At 36.6% G+C, this 25378-nt stretch overlaps 1 protein-coding gene and 1 long non-coding RNA gene across 9 annotated transcripts in view; one reads left to right on the forward strand and one right to left on the reverse strand.

Annotated features, from left to right (window-relative positions):
* LOC4345356 (UPF0481 protein At3g47200) overlaps positions 1-3505 on the forward strand; it is a 13118-nt gene extending 9613 nt beyond the window's left edge. The window contains exon 2 of the mRNA XM_015794362.3: positions 1582-3505. Coding sequence (XP_015649848.1) covers positions 1582-3242 — 1661 coding nt within the window. The 3' untranslated portion in view covers positions 3243-3505. The remainder of the gene's footprint in view (positions 1-1581) is intronic.
* A 7400-nt stretch (positions 3506-10905) lies between these two features.
* On the reverse strand, positions 10906-20132 carry LOC9271211 (uncharacterized). 8 transcript variants are annotated; one of them, XR_010734380.1, is made up of 7 exons: positions 19959-20132; positions 17199-17249; positions 17067-17102; positions 12628-12678; positions 12496-12531; positions 11476-11556; positions 10906-11303 (listed from the first exon to the last, which is right to left on the reverse strand). It is a non-coding gene; the product is annotated as an uncharacterized lncRNA (long non-coding RNA). The 8 variants fall into 8 exon arrangements; XR_010734379.1 differs by having other exon boundaries at positions 12628-12681; XR_010734378.1 differs by having other exon boundaries at positions 17199-17252.
* Positions 20133-25378: the final 5246 nt, after the last annotated feature.

Genomic DNA, 25378 nt, shown 5'->3' on the forward strand with positions numbered 1-25378 from the left:
GCGCGCATAACTCGGGGTACGCCTAATGGGCAATCGATCGCCAGGCGATGGGGGTAGCGATCGATCCCCCTCCCCCCCTCCCTCCCTTCACCTGGTTTCTTTTTTTTGACACCGCATTACTTTCCTATTTTAGTAAATTTATGCACCTAAAGTTTATATACCTCAAGTTTACACATCTAAAGTTTAGAGACCAAAAGTTTACAAGTCAAAAGTTTATATATCCGATTCAAATTTGAATTTGAATTAAAATATTTTTTATATATAGTATTTCTATGCATCTAAAGTTTATACACCTAAAATTTATAGACATAAAGTTTATATACCCGTTTCAAATTTAAATTTGAATTTGAATTATATCCGATTCAAATTTGAATTTGAATTCAAATATTTTCTATATATAGTATTTCTATACATCTAAAGTTTATAGACCCAAAGTTTATAAGTCAAAAGTTTATATACCCGATTCAAATTTGAATTTGAATTCAAATTTTTTATATATTGTATTTCTATACATAAATTTTTCTAACTTTTTGTTTTTTTAAAATTTTTTGTGGAGATGTGTAAACTTTGAGGTGTACAAACTTTAGGTGCATAAATTTACTAAAATATGAAAGTAATGCGGTGAAGGTGGAGGGAGGGAATCAGAATCTGATTGCCCCCCCCCCCTCTAGCGACCCCTAGCGATCGATAGCTGGGTAGCATTCTCGCATAACTCGTGCTCTATTCAAACCGTCTAGTACATGAACTTGCATAGATCAACACGAACAACGTTGCCATACCATCCTTAAATTCAATCATGTAACTAGCTAACTCGTACTGTTTTCCAACAAAAATAAAAAAAAGGGCTCACTCGTACTCTTCGACACTGCACTTCCTAATCTGTCCGGACCTTCCATATATCATGCGTAGGTTGAGCTGTATATACTTCTGTACAAGATATGCACAAACATCACCACGTACGCATGCACACCATACACACATAGCTATCACACATATTTAAAGCGGTAATTCTTGATCTCACTAATTAAATTTCTATTGGTATTGTATCACACTTTTTTTTTTGTAATATTTATAGGTAAAATGTAAAATAATACTATGAGACCAGGTCCCTGTTTAGGATGTAATACCTCTGTTTCAGGTTACAAGACGTTTTGACTTTGGTTAACGTCAAACTGCTTTAAGTTTAACTTAGTTTGTAGAAAAAATAATAACGTTTTCAATCCAAGATAAATTTATTATGAAAATATATTCAATTATTGATTTAATAAAACTAATTTGATATTATAAATATTACTATATTTATCAAGAAACTTAGTCAAACTTGAAGTAATTTGACTTTGACTAAAGTTAAAACGTCCTATAACCTGAAACAAAGGGAGTATTAATTAATGCTTTAAACGAAAACAAAGACAAGGTCTCGTACTCTCTTGTCACCACATCACTACTTGTAATTCATCTGTATTTGAGATAAATTGAACCAAGAGAAATCGAACTGGACTTAGTTCCAGTATAATTGGTTTACTGAATTTAAAATAGTTTTCTCAAGCTGACTGTATGCATCGGACCGATGAATAACTACAGGACATCAGGAAGGTAGCAGCAGCCGTACTAGAGATGTCCCCCGAGGAAGTGGTGGAATCACCTACTTCATCGGAAGAATCGTCGTCCCACGCCAATATAAACCGCAATGCGTCTCCATCGGGCCCTACCACAGGAATATGCCTCTCCGGGGGAACGTGGAGAAGAAAGAATGCCTCAACGACATCCTGCGCAAGGAGGCGCAGAGGCGCAGCGGCGATCTATCTTCATCGGAAATTAAGAGCGAATGGATGAACGAGCTGAGTAGATACGTGGATAATTCACCCGAGTGCTACTACGACTTCAACTCTTTAAATAAAAACGAAAAGCATATGACAACGGAGGATTTCTTGAGCATGCTGCTCGAGGACGGCTGCTACATCCTTCACAAGTTCGTAGTTCGACAGGATAGGACAGCAGCGGTAGGAGGAGGAGGAGGTAGCGGACGATACAGGGAAGACATCGACGTTAACGTACAACGCGACATCATCTACCTCGCTGAGAATCAGATACCGTTCTTCATCCTAGACAAGATCAACGGAATAATAGGTTGGAGCGTGACTGGTAAACCTCTGGTAGAGGTGTTCTGCTCGTACATCGAACGAGAGGTGCTCAACTGGTACGGGTACGCCATCGGACAGCGGTGGAACGTGACACCGGAACCCATTCATCTCCTGCACCTGCTGCACATACTCCTGATAGGATGCCAGAAGCCGCGGGCGCTGACACACACACACCAGGTGGCTACCGGCGCAGCAGTTCCGACGGAGCCGCACGCTGCTCGTTCCCGCATCGAGGCGTCATCGGCGAACATCACCCGGCAGAACGAAACAGCGATCGAGATGGTGCCAGTCATCACGGATGCCTCGACTACCCAGCACGAGCAGACAGCAGCAGGGACGCGCGCCGCCCATTCCCACGGCGAGGCGTCATCGGGGAACCACCCCCAGCAGGACGAAACAGCGATCGACGTCATCACGGGCGCCTCGGCGACCGAGCACAGGAATGAGAAGCCACCAGAGAAGAAGGGGGTGCGCCGTTTCCTTCGTTGGCGCCGGGCCAAGCAATATGAAAAGGCCCGCGTCGATCTCACAGGCGTCGACCTGATTTCCATCGCCGAGGGCCCCGGCGGCGAGGCATGCGGTGCTCTCTCAATCCTGGATGTGAAGCTGATCGGGCGGTGTGGCGGAATACGACTCGAATTTCCCAGCCTGTACGTCGATGGCGAGACATGGTGCATGCTAGGCAACCTAATCGGGCTGGAGCAGAGCAACCCTGACATGATCCCGCAGCGTGTCACGGCGTACTGCGTGCTCATGTCCCAGCTGGCGTGCACCAAGGAAGACGTCGAGCTGCTGGCCCGGAGACGCGTCACCGATCACCTTATGCGCAACGACGAAGATTGTGCCACAAAATTCGCCGCTCTCTGCGACGGGGTCAACTTCAACCTGGACGACCCTAGCCGCAACTACCTGCAGAAAGAGTGTGTGGCGCTGGACCAACGCTACCGGAGTCGGCCATCCCAATGGACAGCGTGGATGCTGCGCGAGCACTGCCGCAACCCCTGCGTCGCCGTCGCTTCTGTGCTTGCCATCATCGCCATCGCGTTCGGCGTGCTGCAGGCTGTCTATACGGTCCTAAAGCTCGTGCGAAAGGTAAAATAACAATCTGATTGAGCCTGCAGTTTGTGTGTGGAAAGCGCTCGTATAGGCATATATGTGTTTGTTTCAAGTCTATTTCTTATCTTTTCCCTATCTTTTCTTCTTAAATTACTTATTCCACTTTGAGTGGTCTGTTTATAAACTCATAATAAGAGCTTTGTCCATCGCCAGACATAAAGCGTCTACAATTATATAAAAAATATAAACATGTATCTGTCATCTACTTGCCATTAATTATGTCAAACTATGTGGAATTCTGGATTGTATATTTCCGTTGAAGTATTGGCTGATACATTAACTTCACAGATGAAATAGGTATGTGAGGGATGTAGGTCGTCTGCATGCAATAGTGCTCACTGACATGTGGGCTCCATAGCCCCTCGGGCTCACATGTCAGTGAGCAGTACTGCACAATCTCAATTGATATTTGAGAGTCTGTGGAGTGTATAGAAAACTCTTAACCTAATTTTTTGTAACAAATAAACTTGCCTCTACTATAGTGTTTGTTGTAAACCAACGCGGATTACCGGATCTGTTATCTATATCCCTCCCGCAGCATAGAGGCGTGAGAAGATGTAGAGCACCACATAGATGTAGGGTGTAGCTCTCGCTTCTTTTTATATCTAATCTCGAGTACAAGTCTCCATAGATGTCTTACTCTGCCTCTTATATATATATATTGAAGAGAATGAGGTGGGAATTAATCCCCCTCAATTAATTTGGAGGAACGGTGAGTGGAGGAGACGAATCGGAGGCGGCAACGTGCTAGGTTTGGCCGGAGAGGAGAGAGAGGGCTGGTGTCTGGGGCGCGTGGAGGAGCAGAAATGGACTTCGGTCCGCGGGAGAGGGGCGAGCTGGGCCCAAGGAGAGGAAGTGGGAGGGGAGAGAGGGAAAGAGAGGGGGCAGCCCGGCTGGGCCAAGAGAAGGAGAGAGCGAGAGATGGGCCGGAAACGGCCCAAGAGGAGGAAGAGGTTTTCTTTTATCTTTTCCTTTTTATAAAATTCATTAATTCTTTTTGTTGCCTTAAAATTATTTAGGATGCTCTAAAAATTCAAGTAAAAATTGGTTAAATATTTTGAAGCATGTGGAATTTACTAAAAATACCCGCAAGCCAATTTGACATAAATCTTGGTGAGTTTTAATTGTTGGAGGCTCTTTTTAGGCTTTTAAAATTTCTAGAAATGCATTAAAGCACGATTTAAACCTAGGGCGATTTTCAGGGCGTTACAGATGTCGTGCTCGCTTGGTCATCCTCGATTAGAATCGAGAAGACATGATGCATGCGACATCACTGAAGGAAGGAGAACATTCTCCAAACAAATTTGAATTGAAGTCTAAACAACTGCCATAAACGGTCTTGAGCAAATTTCGGCGGCAATCTCTCTCCTTTCCTTGAAATTCGAACCGTCAAGTAGTGCGCCTATTAAACCTGGTTTTGGGATCCATTTCAATTCCGTTTGCCCAAACGCCTTCGTCTTCCTTGCGCACACATCTTCAGTCCTTTCTGCTTCCAAGAAATCCTAGCCACCTTTCTTCCACACATCGCACACATCGATCTTATGGATTTGGGAAAGTCCAGCGTCGATACTACTGAGATGAAGAAGCTGCAGGTGGAGGGCTCTCTTCCTAGGCGAAACAACATGAAGCGCTTAGAAGGAGGTACTGAACCAAAACCTACCCTAGGACAGATCGTAGTTCTAGAGGATTTAGCTCGTTGTGGTTTTCTTCCTCCCCCTTCTGAGTTTCTTCTTCTGATTTTGAACTTCTACAACCTTTATCTTGTCCACCAGAACCCTAACTCCATCGCTTTTCTGATCATTTTTTCTTATCTTTGAGAGGCCTACATTGGCGTAGTGCCTTTTCTTGATCTTTTCATATATATTTATGAGCTTCGATGGATGGATGCCTGCAAGATCTCCGGACGCTGCGGGTTCTGTCTCCGAGATGGGATGAGGGCGAATACATCCCCTTCGACTGCCACTCATCTTGGGGCTCATGGGGATCCAAATGGTTTTACCTCCATGTAGACAAACTCAACTCCGTTCTTGTTGTCCCAGAAGATCAGCCTGACCGATCTCTTGACTGGACCTCGAAACCTTCCTTTACTCCTATAATACCCCGAGTTTCGAATTAGTGTATTTCGAGAAATATTAGAACAAACGCGCAAAAGTTCAACTTTTAAACCGTTGTTCGATTAGGCGATCAGGAACCGTGGATGCGTAGGGCTCGTCGTGTAGTGCAAAGTAGACTATAAGTTTGAGGTAAACAGAGTCCCGATGTATTTCCGGTGATCGAATTAATGTGGGCCGTTCGATTTTCTTTAACCTCTCTCTATATAACCAACAGAAAAAAAGAAAAAAAAGGGGAACATGAGAGATCAATACTTGAAGCCCTAGCCGTCTTCTCTGTTTAGGGCACCGCCATCGCCGGACGTCACCACTGTCGCCGTTCGTCGCCGCCGCGGCTGCTACTGTGTTTCTCCTATTGCTAGCGGGAAGAAGAGAACAACAGGAAGGAGGGTGAGAAAAGGGGGAATAGGATAGAAGGAGGGGAAATCTAGGGAATTTGGTGGATATTTCCAAATTCTTTGTTTTTCTTACAAATTAGTACTGCTAGGTGTGGAGAGATCCGATGTGGAGAGTGTTACATCGGGTTACCGTCAAGGTTAAAGGCAAGTGCATGACGAACTAATCAATTGTGTGATTCATGAATTGCTTACTCTATTTATTTATTTTCTACATATTTCTATGTGATATATCTGACTGCTTATGTTCAGATTATTGTTAAAGCCATTTAGATTTCAACTTTATCTTATTAAGGCCTTTGTTATCCCTTGCACTTGCATATTTGCTACGTGGCTTGTTGAGTATGTCATATACTCACCTTGCAATCATTCATCAGAGGAGGAGTTCTACAGTGATGCTGAAGGTGTGGAGGATTAGCGTACCTCTAGTCAAGATGCTTGTGGGATGGAGTAGCCTACGCTATTTATTTTATTTTCTACTGCTTAGATCTTTATTGTTTGAGAGGAACTATCTACCTCAGTAATGACTTTATATTCGCCTATTAATTAGATAAATTTTTGCACTCTATTATCAGTTTGATATTGTGTGCCTCGGCTGATTCATGGACGAGGGTTTACACACATGTAAGCGTTTGATGTTTTGGATAGAAATTCCGGGCGTGACAGTCATCTCCCGGACTGTTTCCTTTAGTAATTGATACTTTATTGGATCGGGAGGTGGCAAGGGAGCAGATGGTTTTCTCTTGCTAAAATAGATCAGAGTGTTTCCGTAGTCTTCATTGAATCCATTCCTGAACAAGGGAGTACATCCCGGAGTTCGAATTTCTTCGGTCACAACGGGCGATGGCTCGGGAAGAAGTTCTCTGCTTGAATCGGGAGAGGCAGAAACTTCAGGCTCAGATTCGGAAACCAGAGGCTCCTCTATTCTAGACACAGATGCCTCGTGGGGGGGGGGGGGGCTCATCGAGCTGACCCATAAAGGAGGTGTTTTCCAGAATTCGATCTAGAATCACCTTTGCTTTAGGCGGAGTTTTGTGCAAGAATGATCCTCTGACAGTTACATCTAGATAGAATGCAGATTCTTTATCTAAACCTGAATGGAAATGATGCAATAGCACATGATCGGGTATGGACAAAGTTGGGCCAGATTGCACTAGATTAGTGAACCTGGACCAGGCTACACCGATTGATTCTTTTTCCATCTGCTGGAAACTCAGGATTTCTACCCGCAGAATAGTGATACGGGTTACCGGAAAGAAGGCAAGACAAAATCTATCTCGCAACTTTTCCCATTCACCGTTCGCACATTTGACGGTAGATGTGTACCATTGCTTTACTCTCTCTTAAAGAGAGAACGGAAACAATTTCCACCGAAGTATTTTGCTTCATGCCTCGAATCTTAAGGCACAAACAGAGCTGTTCAAATTCCCGCTGATGATGGTAAGGATTTTCATGGTCTAGACCAGAGAAAGGATTTTCCTTAACCATGATTATTAATTCGGGGCGAATCTCGTAGCCAGTTGTAAAAATTGGCTGCGATGAAGGAGGTGGCTCGTAAGATTTGCCCCATGGAGCAGAGAGTTGGAAGAATGATGACGGCTCCATCGGTTGAGAAGAGTTTACATGATTGCTTCTCGAGGATAGCAGGGGTAAAGGTACAAGAAAGAAAAATAAAAAGGATATGAAGATGAACAAGGTTCGAAGATAGACAGCAACCATTCCCCAACAACGGCGCCAGAAATGCTTGTTAGTATTTCTTAACTTTAGAGATAAAATCCGCAAGCTCACGGATAATACCGATGTAGCACTTCACCCAGGAGTATTCTCAGGTATCGATTTCCATAGGGAACGTGTGTGTCAACTCCGGGTTTAGGTTCATCCAAGGACACGAAGCTATGGATAGGCAAAGGATAGAGAGGTTTCACCGGTGAAGAACAGGGTCTACATAAAGCTTAACTTTAATCCTAATGAGGTATTTCGGGCACTGTTGGTATTTATTACGATCACAGATAGAATCCGCAAGCGCACTAATATACCGATGTAGCACTTCCCCTATGGAGTATTTCAAGGGTATTGAATCCAAGGGAACGTGTGTGATTATCTCCTCGTCAGGTTCACCAAGGACACAAAGCTAATGCGGGCAGAGGGCATAGAGGATTGCCTAATGAGAAACAGTGTCTAGGGAAATGTTAACTTTAATCCTAACGCAATACTTCAAGCACTGGCAACCCGTTGTTTCTAGAAGTTGCTCTACTACGTACCCGGACAGGGAGGACTTAAGTGCTCTTGAGAGCTGTCACCACCTCTACACCCACCTCAAACGTATTGTAGGATACGCAGCAACCATTGGAGATTAATTACCTAGACATCACATCTACGCAATTAATAACTACTCTAGTGCCGATCAAACACTAAAGCAATCACTATAAATAAATGGACTATAGTGAACAATGATCCCGCATGCTAATTAGCTAGAAACTAACCAAGAAGTAATTCTTACGAAGCAAACCTTAATTACTCAGAATGATATTTCTATTAAAACAAAACAATTAACAAGATACAAGAGTAGAAGGAGATTAATGACAACTTCGGGATTCCTCTGATTCCTTCTACCTTACTCTCTCTCTTTTCTAATATACAATAAAGTACACTAGAGCCTCTTGTAATTCAGCTCATGCTTTGGTGTGTGAGTGAAGTGAGAGAGAGGAGCTCTATTTATAGGCTTCATATGACGGTTACAGCTATGAGAAATGTCCTAAACGCCCTCCAACCGTCATTAGGGAGCAACCCTGGACGTCCATGTGGAAGGCTGGGATGAATTGGGCTTTGTGGCGGTTCGGCCGAACCATGGGCTGGCCCAACCGTCTCCGGCCTTCTTTTATTTCTTGACATTTGGGTCCCACTTTATTATTCTTCTAGCGTTGGCCCAATAAATAATGATTTAATATAGTTTGTGGGCTCATCACTCCATGGACTCCAGCGGGATGTATAATTCCCCTCCCTATATGTTTATTTCCTCTCAACTTTAGTAGTTTGTCACCTGCATACAAATATACACCAACACTGGTGGAAATCATTAGAAATAAAACCTACCACTATGATTGATGTTTCACATTTATAGTTTTATGCAGGTATTGACGGTGTTATTTTGTATTTAACAGCCGTCAACAGGCACTGGACAGCTCGCTGCTCCCAGATATCACTCTACTACACACCCGGACAGAGGTGACTTCAGCATCGTGAGGGCTGTCACCACCTCTACACCTACCTCACACCTACTGTGGGATGCGGAGCAAACACCGAAAATTAACTACCTAGACACCGTGTCTAAGTAGATTAATTACTTACGTTAATGTTAACTATACACCAAAGTAAATCACTATAGTTTAGTTGATTATAGTGGACGATTATAATAGACTAAGGCCCATCTTTTAATTCCAATATTTCCTTGATATTCTGTGTGGCTTTTATGTTATAAGCTGGACTCTGTAATTGAAAAATTGAAATGGATTAGAGATAGAGAAATCCAGAAGAATTCCCTCAAGCGTTGCTCTGTTCCTCTCTGTTTTCTTTGTTTCCATGCTCTCTTTCTTGCCAGATTAGCTACAGAAATATCGCAAGGTGCTTGACGCCTTGACCTCGTGCCTATGCCCATCTGCCGGTCCCCACCCTAGACAGTACGCACGAAAAACGGAGCATTTTATTAGCATATGATTAATTAAATATTTTTTTTTCAAAAATTGATCAATATGATTTTTTAAACAACTTTCGTATAGAAATATTTTTTTTTAAAAAAGCACCATTCAATAGTTTAACGAAGCAATGGAGTTGGAAACTTTGGAGTTCCAAACAAACCCTAATTAATAAACCAACAGCCGCACGCCCGGGTGGCCTCGAGGAGATCGGGAATAGGGTAGAGCAGTCGTCATAGCGTTGGGAGTTGACAGGTTAGTTCGTTTCCTCTGGTTCCCAGCTCTCCACTCTCGTCTTCCACACGCACGTTTTTCAAACTGCTAAACGGTATGTTTTTTTTTTGCAAAAAAGTTTCTATATGAAAGTTGCTTAAGAAAATCTTATTGGTCCATTTTTGAAAAAAAATAGCTAATACTTAATTAATTACACGCTAAGGGGCATCCACAATGTGAAGCAAAAGTAGTCCATAGGCAATATAATATTCTATTCAGCTACCTTTTATCATTATACAACTAGTCTATATGGAGAAAATAACAAAAGGTATCCATAAGCATATGGACTACCCATCTGGAATAAATAATACTATCTATCTCTATTTCTCTCTCATGTCCTAATGCTGCTACCTTGTATCTATATACATCGTGGAGGTTGCTATAGTTAAAGTCTTTTTATGTGGGTCCCATCTATATGGATCACTTTTGCCATATATATTGGTGATGCCCTAATAGACTGCTCGGTTTTCTGTGCGGAGGAGTTTGGTTCCCAACCATCCAAAACGAACACAACCTAGTAGCTAGGCTTTTGCATTTTACCACCTTCGTCCTAAAAAAATTACAATTATAGGTTATTTAGCATATACTATTAAGATTGATGAAAAACTATGGTATGTCTCATTAGAGCATCACCAACAGCCATCCTATATTCTTCCCAAAACTGATTTTAATGTATTTTATATAAAAGATGTATCTAACATATCCCCTATAGTCCTACACATGTTTTGGAGTTTCCTTCCCCGTATTTCTCGCTCCGTTGATTCGAGGGAGGAGTGCGATCTATTCTCGGCGCATACGGAGAAAAAAAAATTCGTCGGTAGTTTAACAGAAGGGGTCTACTTTGTGGAGAAAAATAAATTCGTTGGTAGTTTAACAGAAGGGGTCCACTTTTAGTTTTTTTATAAATTTTAGGCTTTCTTTTAAGGCGACATCAGTTTATTTATTTACTTCCTATTTTCAGTTTAGGAAAACTAAAAACAAATTTTCAGAGGAAGATTATACGTAATCTCTTGGTGATGCTCTTAAATGGTGTATAAGAATAAAATTGAATGAGAAGTGATTATGAGACAATTAATACTCTATTGTGACAATTATTTTTGACAGATTTGAATCCTATAATTGCAATTATTATGGGACATAGGTTATAATTATGTAGCACAGCTTACAAAGCAACCGCTTGTAATAAACTTTTGTATTTTATTATTTCTGTATTATCATAAATAGCAGTGCTTGTATTAAACTGCCCGAGTACACAAATAACTATAGATGATAATACAAGCACTGCTTACATTGCAACTCATACATTTAACAGTATTGCATATACATTTAATAGTATAGTGCGTACGCCCACGAGTACATGTGTACGAGTATACGAACTAGTGATTACCTGCCACACCGGCAATGTGGTTGTGTATGGATATTTATACGCGCGCACGTACGTATGCTATACACACATGTATGAGATGGTGCGCCGGGAAGTATGGCTGGATTCTTATATGTTCCTTATTACAATATAGCTGAACGCCATCTTCGATCCGATGAATATCTTCTATGCATGCTTCCGCTGCTCACGCGCTACATGCAGATTACTACTTTAGATATTGATATTAGAAACAAATACTTAAGTTTGTGTATGAATGTGCCTGGAATATATTTCTGATATAAGTAAATACTTCTCCGTAAATATTTCACTGTTCCCTTAATAATTAATTAAACTCGTAAGGCAGGGTACATTAGATATATGTACCTATGTATTTATCATGGGCCGGGGAAGTACGCGATTGTGTTTACCGCCTGGATTGCTTGCTCCATATCATTCTCCGATCAGCTGTGTCAAAGGTATATACAAACAAAGTTATTAATCCACAACGGTGGAACTGATGAACTTATTCCAAATATTGTTTTTTTTTTTTCGCATGCATGCATGTATCGATTGATCGGTGTTGCACATTTGGCCAATTCAGTGAAGTCATGTCCCGAGGACAAGAGCCTAACGACAGTTCAGGCCACCGTGAGTATATGCATATCTATAATGATATGCACAATATTTTAACAAACATATCTATAATTTTATAATATTTAACATATACTTATCAATACATTTCACACTAAAGTGCCGGCATCATTTGTTTGTTTAATAATAAATGCTAATAAACCATGATGTTTTATTATATTTTTTTACTTCTATCTTGATTGTCTAAAAAAATATATATTTCGATCTGTGTATTCCACCGATGGAGAATACTTCCTCCACATCTTTTAAGTGCAGTTGTGGATTTTTTTAATATTTAATCATCCGTTTTATTTGAAATTATTTTATAATTAGTTTTTTTATAAGATGATAAACCATAAATAGTATTTTATGTTTGACTTTGTTTTTTAAGTTCTTCATAAACTTTTCAAGACAGTCAAACGTTGGACACGGGAACTCACGACTACACTTAAAATGGGATGGAGTGAGTATATATATACTTTATCCGTTGTGCATTCCTCCAATGGAGAATATATACTTCCTCCATCGTGCAATAAGTTCTATTTTAACTTTTTTTTTCATTTGTCTCAAAATTTTTTAGTAATCAATACATCAAATTTTGTGAAATAGAAAATAATTATATTAGGAGAAGATAGAGGGAGAAATAGTTACATCGATTGTGATTTGATAAAGTAGTGTCATGCTAGTTGTTTTGTTTTTCACTGGTATACATGTGATGGGTAAAAAGCAAATATATTTCGAACGAAGGTAGTATATATATAGGCGTGTACGTACCGGGTGGTTCGCTGACAGACGGTTGTTGCGATCCAGCTGTCAGAACGCGAGATAATCAGGTATCAGAACGCGCTGTAAATTAAACGTGAACAACAATAATTGAGTGTACAGGCGTATGTATATAGTACGTACCGGCAGATGTGCCTTGTTTACTGGAACGTCTGTATGTCATCCTTGTGCCTTCTGCTATGTAAAAAAAAGTGCAAATTAATTAACACTATTGCAAAATACCATGTAGAGGCCGACCAGCTGACACCTACGAAGCTTCTTCTATATTTTTCCAATGTAAAGTTAAGAACAGTTACCTATAACCACTCATCGGTACCCAGTTTGTTTTAAAAACCAGCACCATAATCCTCCGAAATTATTAGTGTCAGTTCTTATAACAAACTGGTAGACAAGGTCATACATAAGTACCGGCTCTTATAATAAACCGGCACCTATAAATGTGATACCATTGGTACTGGTTTTTATCATAAACCGACACATAGGAGCATCACATATGTGCCGGTTTTCAATAAAAACTAGCACCTATGAGTCCATAGGTACAGGTTTACAATTAAAACCAGTACCGATAATAACGCAACTTATATACGCATGTTTTTTATCGAACTTTTTCATATGGAAGTCGGGTGAAGATAAATTTTATGTCAAATTTCTAGAGCTCGACAAGATCTACAACTTTCTAGTTAATCACTTTGGATTTAAGGTCGTTTGGATGTCTGAAAATATGTTGCAAGATCTCAGATCTATTTGCATAGGTGGATATTTAAAATTTTTGAACGATATTGGATGGAGACAAAACCTATATAAATTATATCTACGTTGTTTTAGTTGACAAACTTTTTATTTGAGCTCTCTTTGGTGTTAAATATGAATTATAATTTCGGATGACAATAATTTCAAAAGAATAACATTTGTTTCCAAGACAACAAATGCTTGTCAGTGAGATGGTGAGGCTTTGGTTCAAGGGAAAGGTTTTGAGTTGCAATCTTACTTGACACATATATACATGAATATGAGTTAAAAAAATCGTGTGACTTGTGGGAAAAAGAGTACGATCGTATAGGTTGCTAATAAAAATATCAAATATTTTTTCGATATTTTAGCATCTGCAAAATTAAAAAAAAATTGTGCAACCCCGAAGGTACCGAATAATTTGTGCCGGTACTTACAACCCCATTAAAACGGGTACCTATAACCGTGTATGTAGTAGTGTAACAAAAGATAATCATAGTATCTCATAACACAGTAAACATGAGTTAAGAATGATTGAACCTTATACGAACGGTATATATATCGTATGAAAAAATAAACGTCGATTCGGCTGCTGGGTTAGAAGATGACAATACTACGATAATACGTACATTATATTCATCTCATCATTAGGAAGAAATAAAGATGGCCAGTACCATAAGTTAAAAAGAGCCTTTAATATATAACACAGTTGATTTTTTTGTCACACGTTCATCTTATTAAAAAAATTAAAATTAATTTTGTTATCACTCAAAGTACTTCAAGCATAATTTATCTCTTCGTAATCCGATGAGCATCTCAACCCCTATTTTCGATTTCCCAGGCAGACGTGTGGTTCCAAAAAAGTATCCGACTGGAAAAATGAAAGGGCCTTGTCTGCGAAAATGAATTTTTAGTAGTGTTCTACATTTGCAAAAAAAAAATTAAAGAAGATGAATAATTAAGTATGTGTTTAAAATTTAACTATATCATTTCCAAAAAATGGAGGAAGTATTTACATTTCTCGATGCCCATATAGCCAATCTTGTGTAGAAGAATGGAGAGTCACGCATTAAATCCGAGAAAGTCATTATTCATTAAGATGATAGGTGGTAGGATTGAAATATGCGTATCAAAAATAAATTTTGCAGATTTAGAAATTTTTCAGATTTGGAAATATGCCTATCAAAAATAGATGGAGGGTTTAAAGTTTAACATGCAAATATGTTACATTATCATCTACTAACAATTACATTTAAGCATCATATGAGCATGCTATATTATCTATAATTTTATAATTTATTAATTTTTACAGATTTAAAATGCAAGCATGTTAAATCATCCCACATAATTCAGATAATATTTCAATATATCTCTCCATCATGTTTTATAACATCCTATATAACTATACAGTCCATCCTTATAACCCACTAAATTCTAAAGTTTAACATGCAAAGATATTACATCATCATCTACTAACAATTACATTTAAGCATCATACAAGCAAGCTATATTATCTATAATTTTATAATTTATTAAATTTTAGAGATTTCAAATGCAAGCAGGTTAAATCATCCCACATAATTCACACAATATTTCAATATATCTCTCCATCATTTTTTATAATATCCTATATAACTATATAGTTCATCCTTATAACCCACTAAATCATAAAGTTTAACATGTAAAGATGTCACATCATTATATACTAATAATTACATTTAAGCATCATACAAGCATGTTATATTATCTATAATTTTGTAATTTATTAAATTTTAAAGATTTAAAATGCAAGCATGTTAAATCATCCCACATAATTCAGATAATATTTCAAAATATCTCTCCATCATTTTTTATAATATCCTATATAACTGTATAGTCCATCCTTATAACCCACTAAATCGTAAAGTTTAAAATGCAAAGATATCAAATCATCATCTACTAACAATTACATTTAAGCATCATACGAACATGCTATATTATCTATAATTTTATAATTTATTAAATTTTAGAGATTTAAAATGCAAACAGGTTAAATCATGCCACATAATTCACATAACATTTCAATATATCTCTCCATTATTTTTTTATAATATCCTATATAACTATATAATTCATCCTTATAACCTACTAAATCCTAAAGTTTAACATGTGAAGATGTCACATCATCATATACTAACAATTATATTTAAGCATCATGCAAGCATGCTATATTATCTATAATTTTGTAATTTATTAAATTTTAGAGATATAAAATGCAAGCATGTTAAATCATCCCACATAATTCATATAATATTTCAATATATATCTCTATCATTATTTTATAATATAATATATCACTATGGAATTCATCCTCACGTAGTAAATGTTATTTGTCTTTTCTCTCATTAAGCCATATTACATCAATTGTTTTTACTGCTTAGATGGTTAATCTATGGTTCAAATTATCTCTGTCATTTTCTTCTCTCACTAAGCCATATCATCTCAATTTTTTTAGGCTTTAGATATATGGTCTAAATTATATTCCTTCTTTTGTGCTCACATAAGGCCACGTCATCTTACTTTTACATTTGAATCATCATCTATATACAATTTAAATTTAAATTACATCAACTTATCCTCTCTTACTATAAAGTTATGACCTCAATAAATTTTAAAGCTTAACATGCAAAGATGCCACATCATTATCCACTAACAGTTACATTTAAGCATCATGCAAGCATGTTATATTATCTATAATTTTATAATTTTATAATTTATTAAATTTTAGAAATTTAAAATGCAAGCATATTACATCATCCCATGTAAATTTATGTTTATCTATGGATACGTTGTTTAAGATATTTTACACACTATTTTCACTTATGTTATTATAGTAAACTCCCGCAACAACACCTGGGGTTTCACCTAGTTTTCTTTAAAGTTATAGTCCATTGAGTCTAAAGCTCAACATGCAATAATGCCACGTCATCACCTACTATCAATAACATACATATTTGATCTCATAGAAGCATACAGTATCATGTATTATTTATTTAATTCTAAAAATCAACATGCAAGCATATACATATATCCAATCATCACCCCTCACATCATTTGCACAATATTTTAATAAACATATCTATAATTTTATAATATTTAACATATACTTATCAATACATTTCACATTAAAGTGCCAGTATCATTTATTTATTTAATGATAAGTACTAATAAACCATGATGTTTTATTATATTTTTTTACTCCTATCTTGATTATCTAAAGAAAATATTTATTTCGCTCTGTGCATTCCACCGATGGAGAATACTTCCTCCACATCTTTTAAGTGTAGTTGTGGATTTTTGTTTTTAATATTTGACCATCCGTTTTATTTGAAATTATTTTATGATTAGTTTTTTTATAAGATGATAGACTATAAATAGTATTTTATGTTTGACTTTCTTTTTTAATTTCTTCATAAACTTTTCAAATAATACAGACGGTCAAACATTAGACACGGGAACTCACGACTACACTTAAAAATGGGATGGAGTGAGTATATACTTCATCCGTTGTGCATTCCTGCAATGGAGAATATATACTTCCCCCATCGTATAATAAGTTCTATTTTACCTTTTTTTTCATTTGTCTCAAAATTTTTTAGTAATCAATACATCAATTTTTTGTGAAATAGAAAATAATTATATTAGGAGAAGATAGAGTGAGAAATAGTTACATCGATTGTGATTTGATAAAGTAGTGTCATTCTAGTTGTTTTGTTTTTCATTGGTATACATGTGATGGGTAAAAAGCGAATATATTTCGAACGAAGGTAGTATTTATATAGGCGTGTACGTACCGGGTGGTTCGCTGACAGACGGTTGTTGCGATCCAGCTGTCAGAACGCGAGATAATCAGGTATCAGAACGCGCTGTAAATTAAACGTGAACAACAATAATTGAGTGTACAGGCGAATGTGTATAGTACGTACTTGCAGATGTGACTTGTTTACTGGAACGTTTGTATGTCATCCTTGTGACTTCTGCTATGTAAAAAAATATGCAAATTAATTAACACTATTGCAAAACACCACGTAGAGGCCGACCAGCTGATCCCTTCGAAGCTTCTTCTATATTTTTCCAATGTAAAATTAAGAACTGTTACCTGTAACCACTCATCAGTACCCGGTTTGTTTTAAAAACCAGCACCATAGTCCCCCGAAATCATGAGTGTCGGTTCTTATAAAAAACCGGTAGATATAGACACGCATAAGTACCGGTTCTTATAATAAACCGACACGTATAAGTGTGATACCATTGGTACTTGTTTTTGTCATAAACCGACACATATGGGCATCACATATGTGCCGGTTTTCAATAAAAGCTGGCACCTATGAGCCCATAGGTACCGGTTTACAATTAAAACCGGTACCGATAATAACGTAACTCATATACGCGTGTTTTTTATCGAACTTTTTCATATGGAAGTCGGGTGATGATAAATTTTATGTCAAATTTTTAGAGCTCGATAAGATCTACAACTTTTAGTTGATCACTTTGGATTTAAGGTCGTTTGGATGTCTGAAAATATGTTGCAAGATCTCAGATCTATTTGCATAAGTGGATATTTAAAATTTCTGAACGATATCGAATAGAGACAAAACCTATATAAATGATATCTACGTTGTTTTAGTTGACAAACTTTTTATTTGAGCTCTCTTTGGTGTTAAATATGAATTATAATTTTGGATGACAATAATTTCAAAAAAATAGCATTTGTTTCGAAGACAACAAATGCTTGTGAGTGAGATGGTGAGGCTTTGGTTCAAGAGAAAGGCTTTGAGTTGCAATCTTAGTTGACACATATATACATGAATATGAATGAATATGAGTTAAAAAAATTGTGTGACTTGTGGTAAAAAGAGTACGATCGTATAGGTAGCAAATAAAAATATCAAATATTTTTTCGATATTTTAGCATCTGCAAAACTAAAAAAAATTGTGCAACCCCAAAGGTACCGAATAATTTGTGCCGGCACCTATAACCCCTTTAAAACCGGCACCTATAACCTTTTATGTAGTAGTGTAACAAAAGATAATCACGGTATCTTATAACACAGTAAACATGAATTAACAATGATTGTAACCTTGTACGAACGGTATATATATCGTATGAAAAAATAAACGTCGACTCGCCTGCTGAGTTAGAAGATGATAATACTGCGATCACTGGTAGAGAAACCATCTTTGGTCGGTCGGCCGAAATCCACAATAGTTCCGGTTTCACTAAAAACCGGGACTCAAAAGGAGCGACCGGATCGACTTAGCATACCAAGATATCGCATCATCATCTACTAACAATTACATTTAAGCATCATACATGCATGCTATACTATTTATAATTTTATAATTTATTAAATTTTAGAGATTTAAAATACAAGCATGTTAAATCATCCCACATAATTCAGATAATATTTCAAAATATCTCTCCATCATTTTTTTATAATATCCTATATAACTATATAGTCCATCCTTATAACCCACTAAATCCTAAAGTTTAACATGCAAAGATATCACATCATCATCTACTAACAATTACATTTAAGCATCATTCATGCATGCTATATTATCTATAATTTTATAATTTATTAAATTCTAGAGATTTAAAATGTAAGCAGGTTAAATCATCCCACATAATTTACATAATATTTCAATATATCTCTCCATCATTTTTTTATAATATCCTATATAACTTTATAGTTCATACTTGTAACCCACTAAATCCTAAAGTTTAACATGCAAAGATGTCACATCATTATATACTAACAATCACATTTAAGCATCATACAAGCATGCTATATTATCTAGAATTTTGTAATTTATTAAATTTTAGAGATTTAAAATGTAAGCATGTTAAATCATCCACATAATTCATATAATATTTCAGTGTACCTCTCCATCATTATTTTATAATATCATATATCACTATGTAATTCATCCTCATTTAGTAAATGTTATTTGTCTTTTCTCTCATTAAGCCATATTACATCAATTGTTTTTACTGCTAAGATGATTAATCTATGGTTTAAATTATCTCTTTTATTTTCTTCTCTCAGTAAGCCATATCATCTCAATTTTTTTAGTCCTTAGATATATGGTCTAAATTATATCCATTCTTTTGTGCTCTCATAAGGCCACATCATCTTGCTTTTACATTTGAATCAATGTTTACGCAATATTTTAACAAACATATCTATAATTTTATAATATTTAACATATACTTATCAATACATTTCACGTTAAAGTGTTGGTATCATTTGTTTGTTTAATGATAAGTACTCATAAACCATGATGTTTCATTATATTTTTTTACTCCTATCTTGATTGTCTAAAAAATATATATATTTCAATATGTGCATTCCACCGATGGAGAATACTTCCTAGAAATTTTATAATTTATTTGTTTGTGAGTTGCTTTATCACTTAAAGTACTTCAAGCATAATTTATCTCTTCGTAATCTGACAAGCATTTCAGCCCCTATTTTCGATTTCACAGGTAGATGTGTGGTTCAGAAAAAAAATATCCGCCTGGAAAAATGAAAGGGCCTTGTCTGCAAAAATGATTTTTTAGTAGTGTTTTACATTTGCAAAAAAAATTTTAAAGAAGATGTATGATTAAGTATGTGTTTAAAAGTTAACTATATCATTTAAAAAAACGGTGGAAGTATATCAATTAGATTCGTAGTACACACCTTGATTGTTCCCTGCCTCGTCGTTGCTGCGGCCATGCTTGAAGGTGCTCATGCCCGCAATTTGCAAATACGTACTACTCCGGTTGATGTTATAAATCGTTTTAATTTTTTTGGAAGTAACTTACTAGCGAACTTTTGTGTGTGAGAGTAGAACGAGACAAGAAGAGTGCACTCCATCCATCCAAGTACGCTAAATTTATAGGAGGCCAGGCACTGGAGCAAGTAGTACTGTTTGTGAGGAGAACCAGTGGGTTGATCATATGGCACATACATCCAACCTTGCCCAACTGCGAGGTAACTCCTCTACAAGAAGACAACAGAATGGTGCTCTCTTCGCTTAACGCCTAGCAAGCACGTCCAAAAGAGCGCGCGTAACCCGATAAGGTGCTCTGTTAACCGTCCAAACTGGAGAGGCCCATGTCAACGCTACTGGTCTTTCAACTTTCTTAAAAATACTACCTTTAAAGGACATGTTCAAAAAATTACATATAAGTAGATTACATCTGTTTCAAAATATAAACGATATTTTTAAACACAATACAAACGTAAATGTTAACAACACGAGCACACTCACCCCTATTAAAACACATACACATCCTATCAGGGGCGAATCCAACATGGGAGTGGCGGGGTCTCGAGCCTCCACTACTAGTATAAACTATGAGAGCCTACACGAAGACTTCACTAATTTTTTTTATCATATGTAGATGAGAGAGGAAATGTAACTCTATCTAGTTTGTTTAGACTCTACTGCTATTTCTTTCTGGATTTACCACCGCATCCTATCCCCATAAGCACCTCCTTAAAAAGACATATTCAAAAAATTACATATATATATATATATATATGACATCTGTTTAAAAATATAAATGATTTTTTTTAAAAAAACATAGTACAAATATAGGCACCCACAATACATGCACATTCACTTATATGAACACACACATACACCCTATATATCATCTTATCCCTTATCATATGAGCACATCTGGAAGATTGCGCCGACATATCTTAAGATTGACGAAGTCGCCATAGGCACTTCAATATTAACGGATATGTCGTCTACCACTGAAAGAATAATTAGCTATAATTGTTATCACCCGTATCAAATCTAGAATTTGAATTCGCGTGGACTGGTTCCACCAACAAAAAACCTAACCATATGAGACGTTCACTTCGCAAAATCTTGTAGCTCGTTTGCATATATTTTGGGATGGAGGTAGTGGTCGGTATTATCTGTTTTTTACCTAGCTTATTATGGAAATATTCTATGCGGTAACGGCTACATTTCTTTTAGGCTGAATTCCACTTGATCGTATATTGCGATTCAAGTTATACATTAATTAGTAAGTGGAATTTTAGTATGCACGCACATAAACTCGGGTAGTATACATGATTATATAAAATTCAACAAACCATATCCAATTCAGCAGTTAATCTTTGATCGATTGTTCTGATCGTACGACTTAAAATCATGCTCCAATATTATGAGCTGTTTGATGCGCCACATATAAGTTGCATCCAGCTAAGTTATGTATCTTATGATTTTATAATAGTAGCAAAACAAATGAGCTAATATTTTCTAATGATTTTGATTTTTTTAAACTGCACGTAGAACCTTAGAAAACCCAGGTTGTGTGCTACTATGAGTGGCAAAACCCTAGGTTTTGGGTGATTTAACGTTTAGTGCCCGGGGTTTGGTGAAAGAGATTACCAGCCGCGCCTTGCTGCATATTTTAATTAAACATTCAAAATATTTAAATTAGTAAGAAAGTGATGACAAATGATGTGAGATTTAAATTCCTTGTATAGTACGTTTGCGTCAGGCGTAATACTGGAACTTTGAAAACTACAACAACTTATACCTTTTACTACCATGCATGTGTAGTGAAAATAATGTTAATTTACAAGAGCGCGAGACTAGGCCACATTAATTATACTATCGTTTGACGGTATAAATAATTAAGAACGTCCCTATACGCATCATGTGTTTTCTTCTGCTTCCTGCCTATATATGTTTCTCTGAGTGGTACACTCGCATGAGCTATCTCTTCCCACTCGCATGAGCTGAGTAGCAAACAGTGTTGGGCCATGTCGTCAGTTTCCCCCAACAAACTCTTTCTCTCTCTACAATAAAATATCTCTCTTGGTTTTAGCTATTTCTTCCTTCCCAGAATATAAGAAGTTTTTTTTAGAGTTGGACACGGTTATTAAGAAAGTAGGTAAAAGTGAGTGGTGGAGATTTGTGATTGGATGAGTAGTGGGGTAGATAGGAAAAGTAAATGGTGGGGGTTGTGATTGGTTGTAAAGAGAATGCTGGTGGAGAAGTTGTTATATTTTGGGACGGAGGGAATAGCTATCTACAAATATCTCTCTCGGTCCTAGCTATCTACTCCCTCTGCTTCATATTACAAGTCGTTTAACTTTTTTTCCAAGTAAAACTTTATTAAATTTGGTCAAGTTTATAGAAAAATTTAGCAACACCTAAAATATCAAATTAGTTTCATTAAATCTAACATTGAATATATTTTATTAATATATTTATTTTGTATTAAAAATACTATTAATTTTTTGAAATTTGACTAGAAAAAAGTTAAAATACTTATAATATAAAATGGAGAGAGTAGTTAGCTAATGCTTGTACAGTGGGCCATGTGCCTTGCATGAGCCAAGTACTGGTTGGATCGTTTGATAAGGGACAGTGAAACATTAATTGTTGAGGTAATAGTTTTGATTGTTTTCAACGGGTATAAATATTATTTTTATAATCTATCTATTATATACTAAAAGTCCATTAAACTTTCTACAAACGCTCCCAAGCCACCACGTGGTGCTCCTATAAACGTTCCTAGGCCGCCACTTGGCACAGTCTAATCTTACCATCGATTTTCATTTAAATTGGTGGACCCATTATTCTGTACCGTTAGATTAGATCTATACCTGCCATCAGCGGTGGAGCCAACCAAAAAAGGCCGTGAGGTCATCACTGTGAACCAATATTACCGATAGTTTGAGAACTTTCTTTTTTATTACGGAGTTGTGACAAAAAAAAAAACACCGATAGTTTTTTTCTTCTACACTGTTGCTAGAAAATCATCCAATAAGCTTGCAAACCAGCCGGCTAATCACAAAGATTTTAATTAGTAGCTGTGCTCATACAAGATGACCAGGTGGACTGGGGTTAAATCAGTAATTTTAGTGGGAGCACATTCAACTACACCATAGGTAACAAGAAACCCTTTTACACGCCGGTTTTTCTAACCGATACCCAGATAATGGCATGCCGGTTTTTCTAACCGATACTCAGATAATGGCACGGATGACTTTAGTCATCGGTGCTGGTTGTAGAATCGGCACCTATAATGTGTGTAGGTGCTGGTTTCGTACCAATAATCGACACCTATACTGACTTATAGGTGCTGATTATGGATCATCAATATGCCACGTGGCTGGCCTTATATGTGTCGATTATTTACAACAACCAGCACTCAATAAATCAGAGAAATCGAAGAAATTATAAGAAAAAAGAAATACATATAGCCATCGATTTTAAGTTAATACGGTAGACCCAATATTTTACACCGTCAGATCTATCTTTTAAAAAAAATCCCAAAACCCATCAAAAATCATCTCCACCGCCCTTTCCTCCTGGACCTCCTCCCCTCACGTTGACTACGTACATACATCCCTCCCACTTTCCTTCCTTTCTTTCTCTAATTTAACTATTCAACTTTAATTGATGAATCCATATACATATAAATAGCTTAGATTTCTAATATAAATGTTTTAAGAGCAAATTTTTAAGCACCATATTACACAAGTATTAAATTTAGATTCGATAAACGCTCCGAAGTCACCACGTGGCAATCCTACAAATGCTCCTAAACCTAAACCACCATATGGTTCTTTAATAAATTATGAAAAAAAACACAGAAATTATAAGAAAAAAAGAAAAACATCTCACCATTGATTTTTTTTCTTTAAATTGGTAGGGCCAATATTTTCAATCACTAGATCTAATCTTAATCTTAACCTACATAAAAAATTCAAGATGGCGCGCGTGTTCTGTCGCTTGATGATGCTATCCATGAGTCAACCAGACATACTCCGCGCATATGTTCCGTTAACGAGAGAGAGAGAGAGAGGCATCATTCATATGATAAAATCTTCCAGCCTAATCGTAATGCAGTGTTGCAGTCCATCGAAATTAATTTTTGTATATGTTCACTGCATATAAATTAAGATACGAAACATCAAGGAATAAGCACAAACAAAGTTTGACGTGACCTAAATGAACAGAACAAGGAAATTTGATCGTATCATGCATGGAGGAAGTATGGCTTAACATAGCATGAGATGATAATCAAGAAAAATAAGTCACAACTAACCTAATTAGATAAAACCCTGTATAAGGAAACGTTGCTGCAGAAATGATGTATGATAATGACAGAAACATAGTACAAAATTAATTTATTTCGTAGCTAAACAACGTAATCTTATATGTTACTTTGTACAGTTTACATCTTTAGTTAATCATCCAAAAAAGCTATAAACACAGTTAAGATTATGTGCTTTGAAAATTTAGATCAAATATAGATTCAACATCATAAGACAAAACTAAGGTGGTATGACTTTATGAAAGAAGAAACAAAAGAGAGAGCTTTCGACCAGACAAATCATCGAGGTGCTAGAAATATAGAGATGAGAAAAATAACATTAACTATACTTAGTGAGGGTTAAGTGTATAATTATATATATGATTATAGCAGACATAATAAATTGGCACGAACATAGAAAAAAAGCCTAACTATATAACAAAAATTTAGAAGTGGAAAGATGATAGGCACTAATTTATGCCCACTACAAGCTAGCTAAAAAATTAAAAAAAAGGTCAGTTTGGAGTAAATAAATTATAACTCTAATATAATTTTATAGAAAAATATTCAATCTATGATATCAACAAAAATTTCACATTGTAAAAGCAATGTCACGTGAGCGGTTATGTTTAGACATCAAATCATATTTCCATCGAACTACACGTGAGCAGTTATGTTTAGACATCAAATCATATTTCCATCGAACTACGTGGAGCCTCGCACAATCTTTATGAAATGGCATATGGGTTGTATTCCACATCGCACAATTAATTTGGACCTCACGAAACTTTTTATTTTAGCAATGGAAAAAATCTAATACTTTGAGAAAAGAAATAGAAAGTTAACAGCATCAGAGCAGGACACAATGAATGAGTTATAATATCTAGCATGCATCGCTAATGTTATTTCACATACGGACTATCGAATATTGGCACAAATAATTTTAAGTCTCTTATCCAACTTTTTTAATCGTTTGAACAATTATATTCATCGCAGTGCTTTTACTCATACAATTATATAGATCACTTACACCGATCTTGAATC

Source organism: Oryza sativa, chromosome 8 (assembly GCF_034140825.1).
Source record: "Oryza sativa Japonica Group chromosome 8, ASM3414082v1".
Taxonomy (NCBI): domain Eukaryota; kingdom Viridiplantae; phylum Streptophyta; class Magnoliopsida; order Poales; family Poaceae; genus Oryza; species Oryza sativa.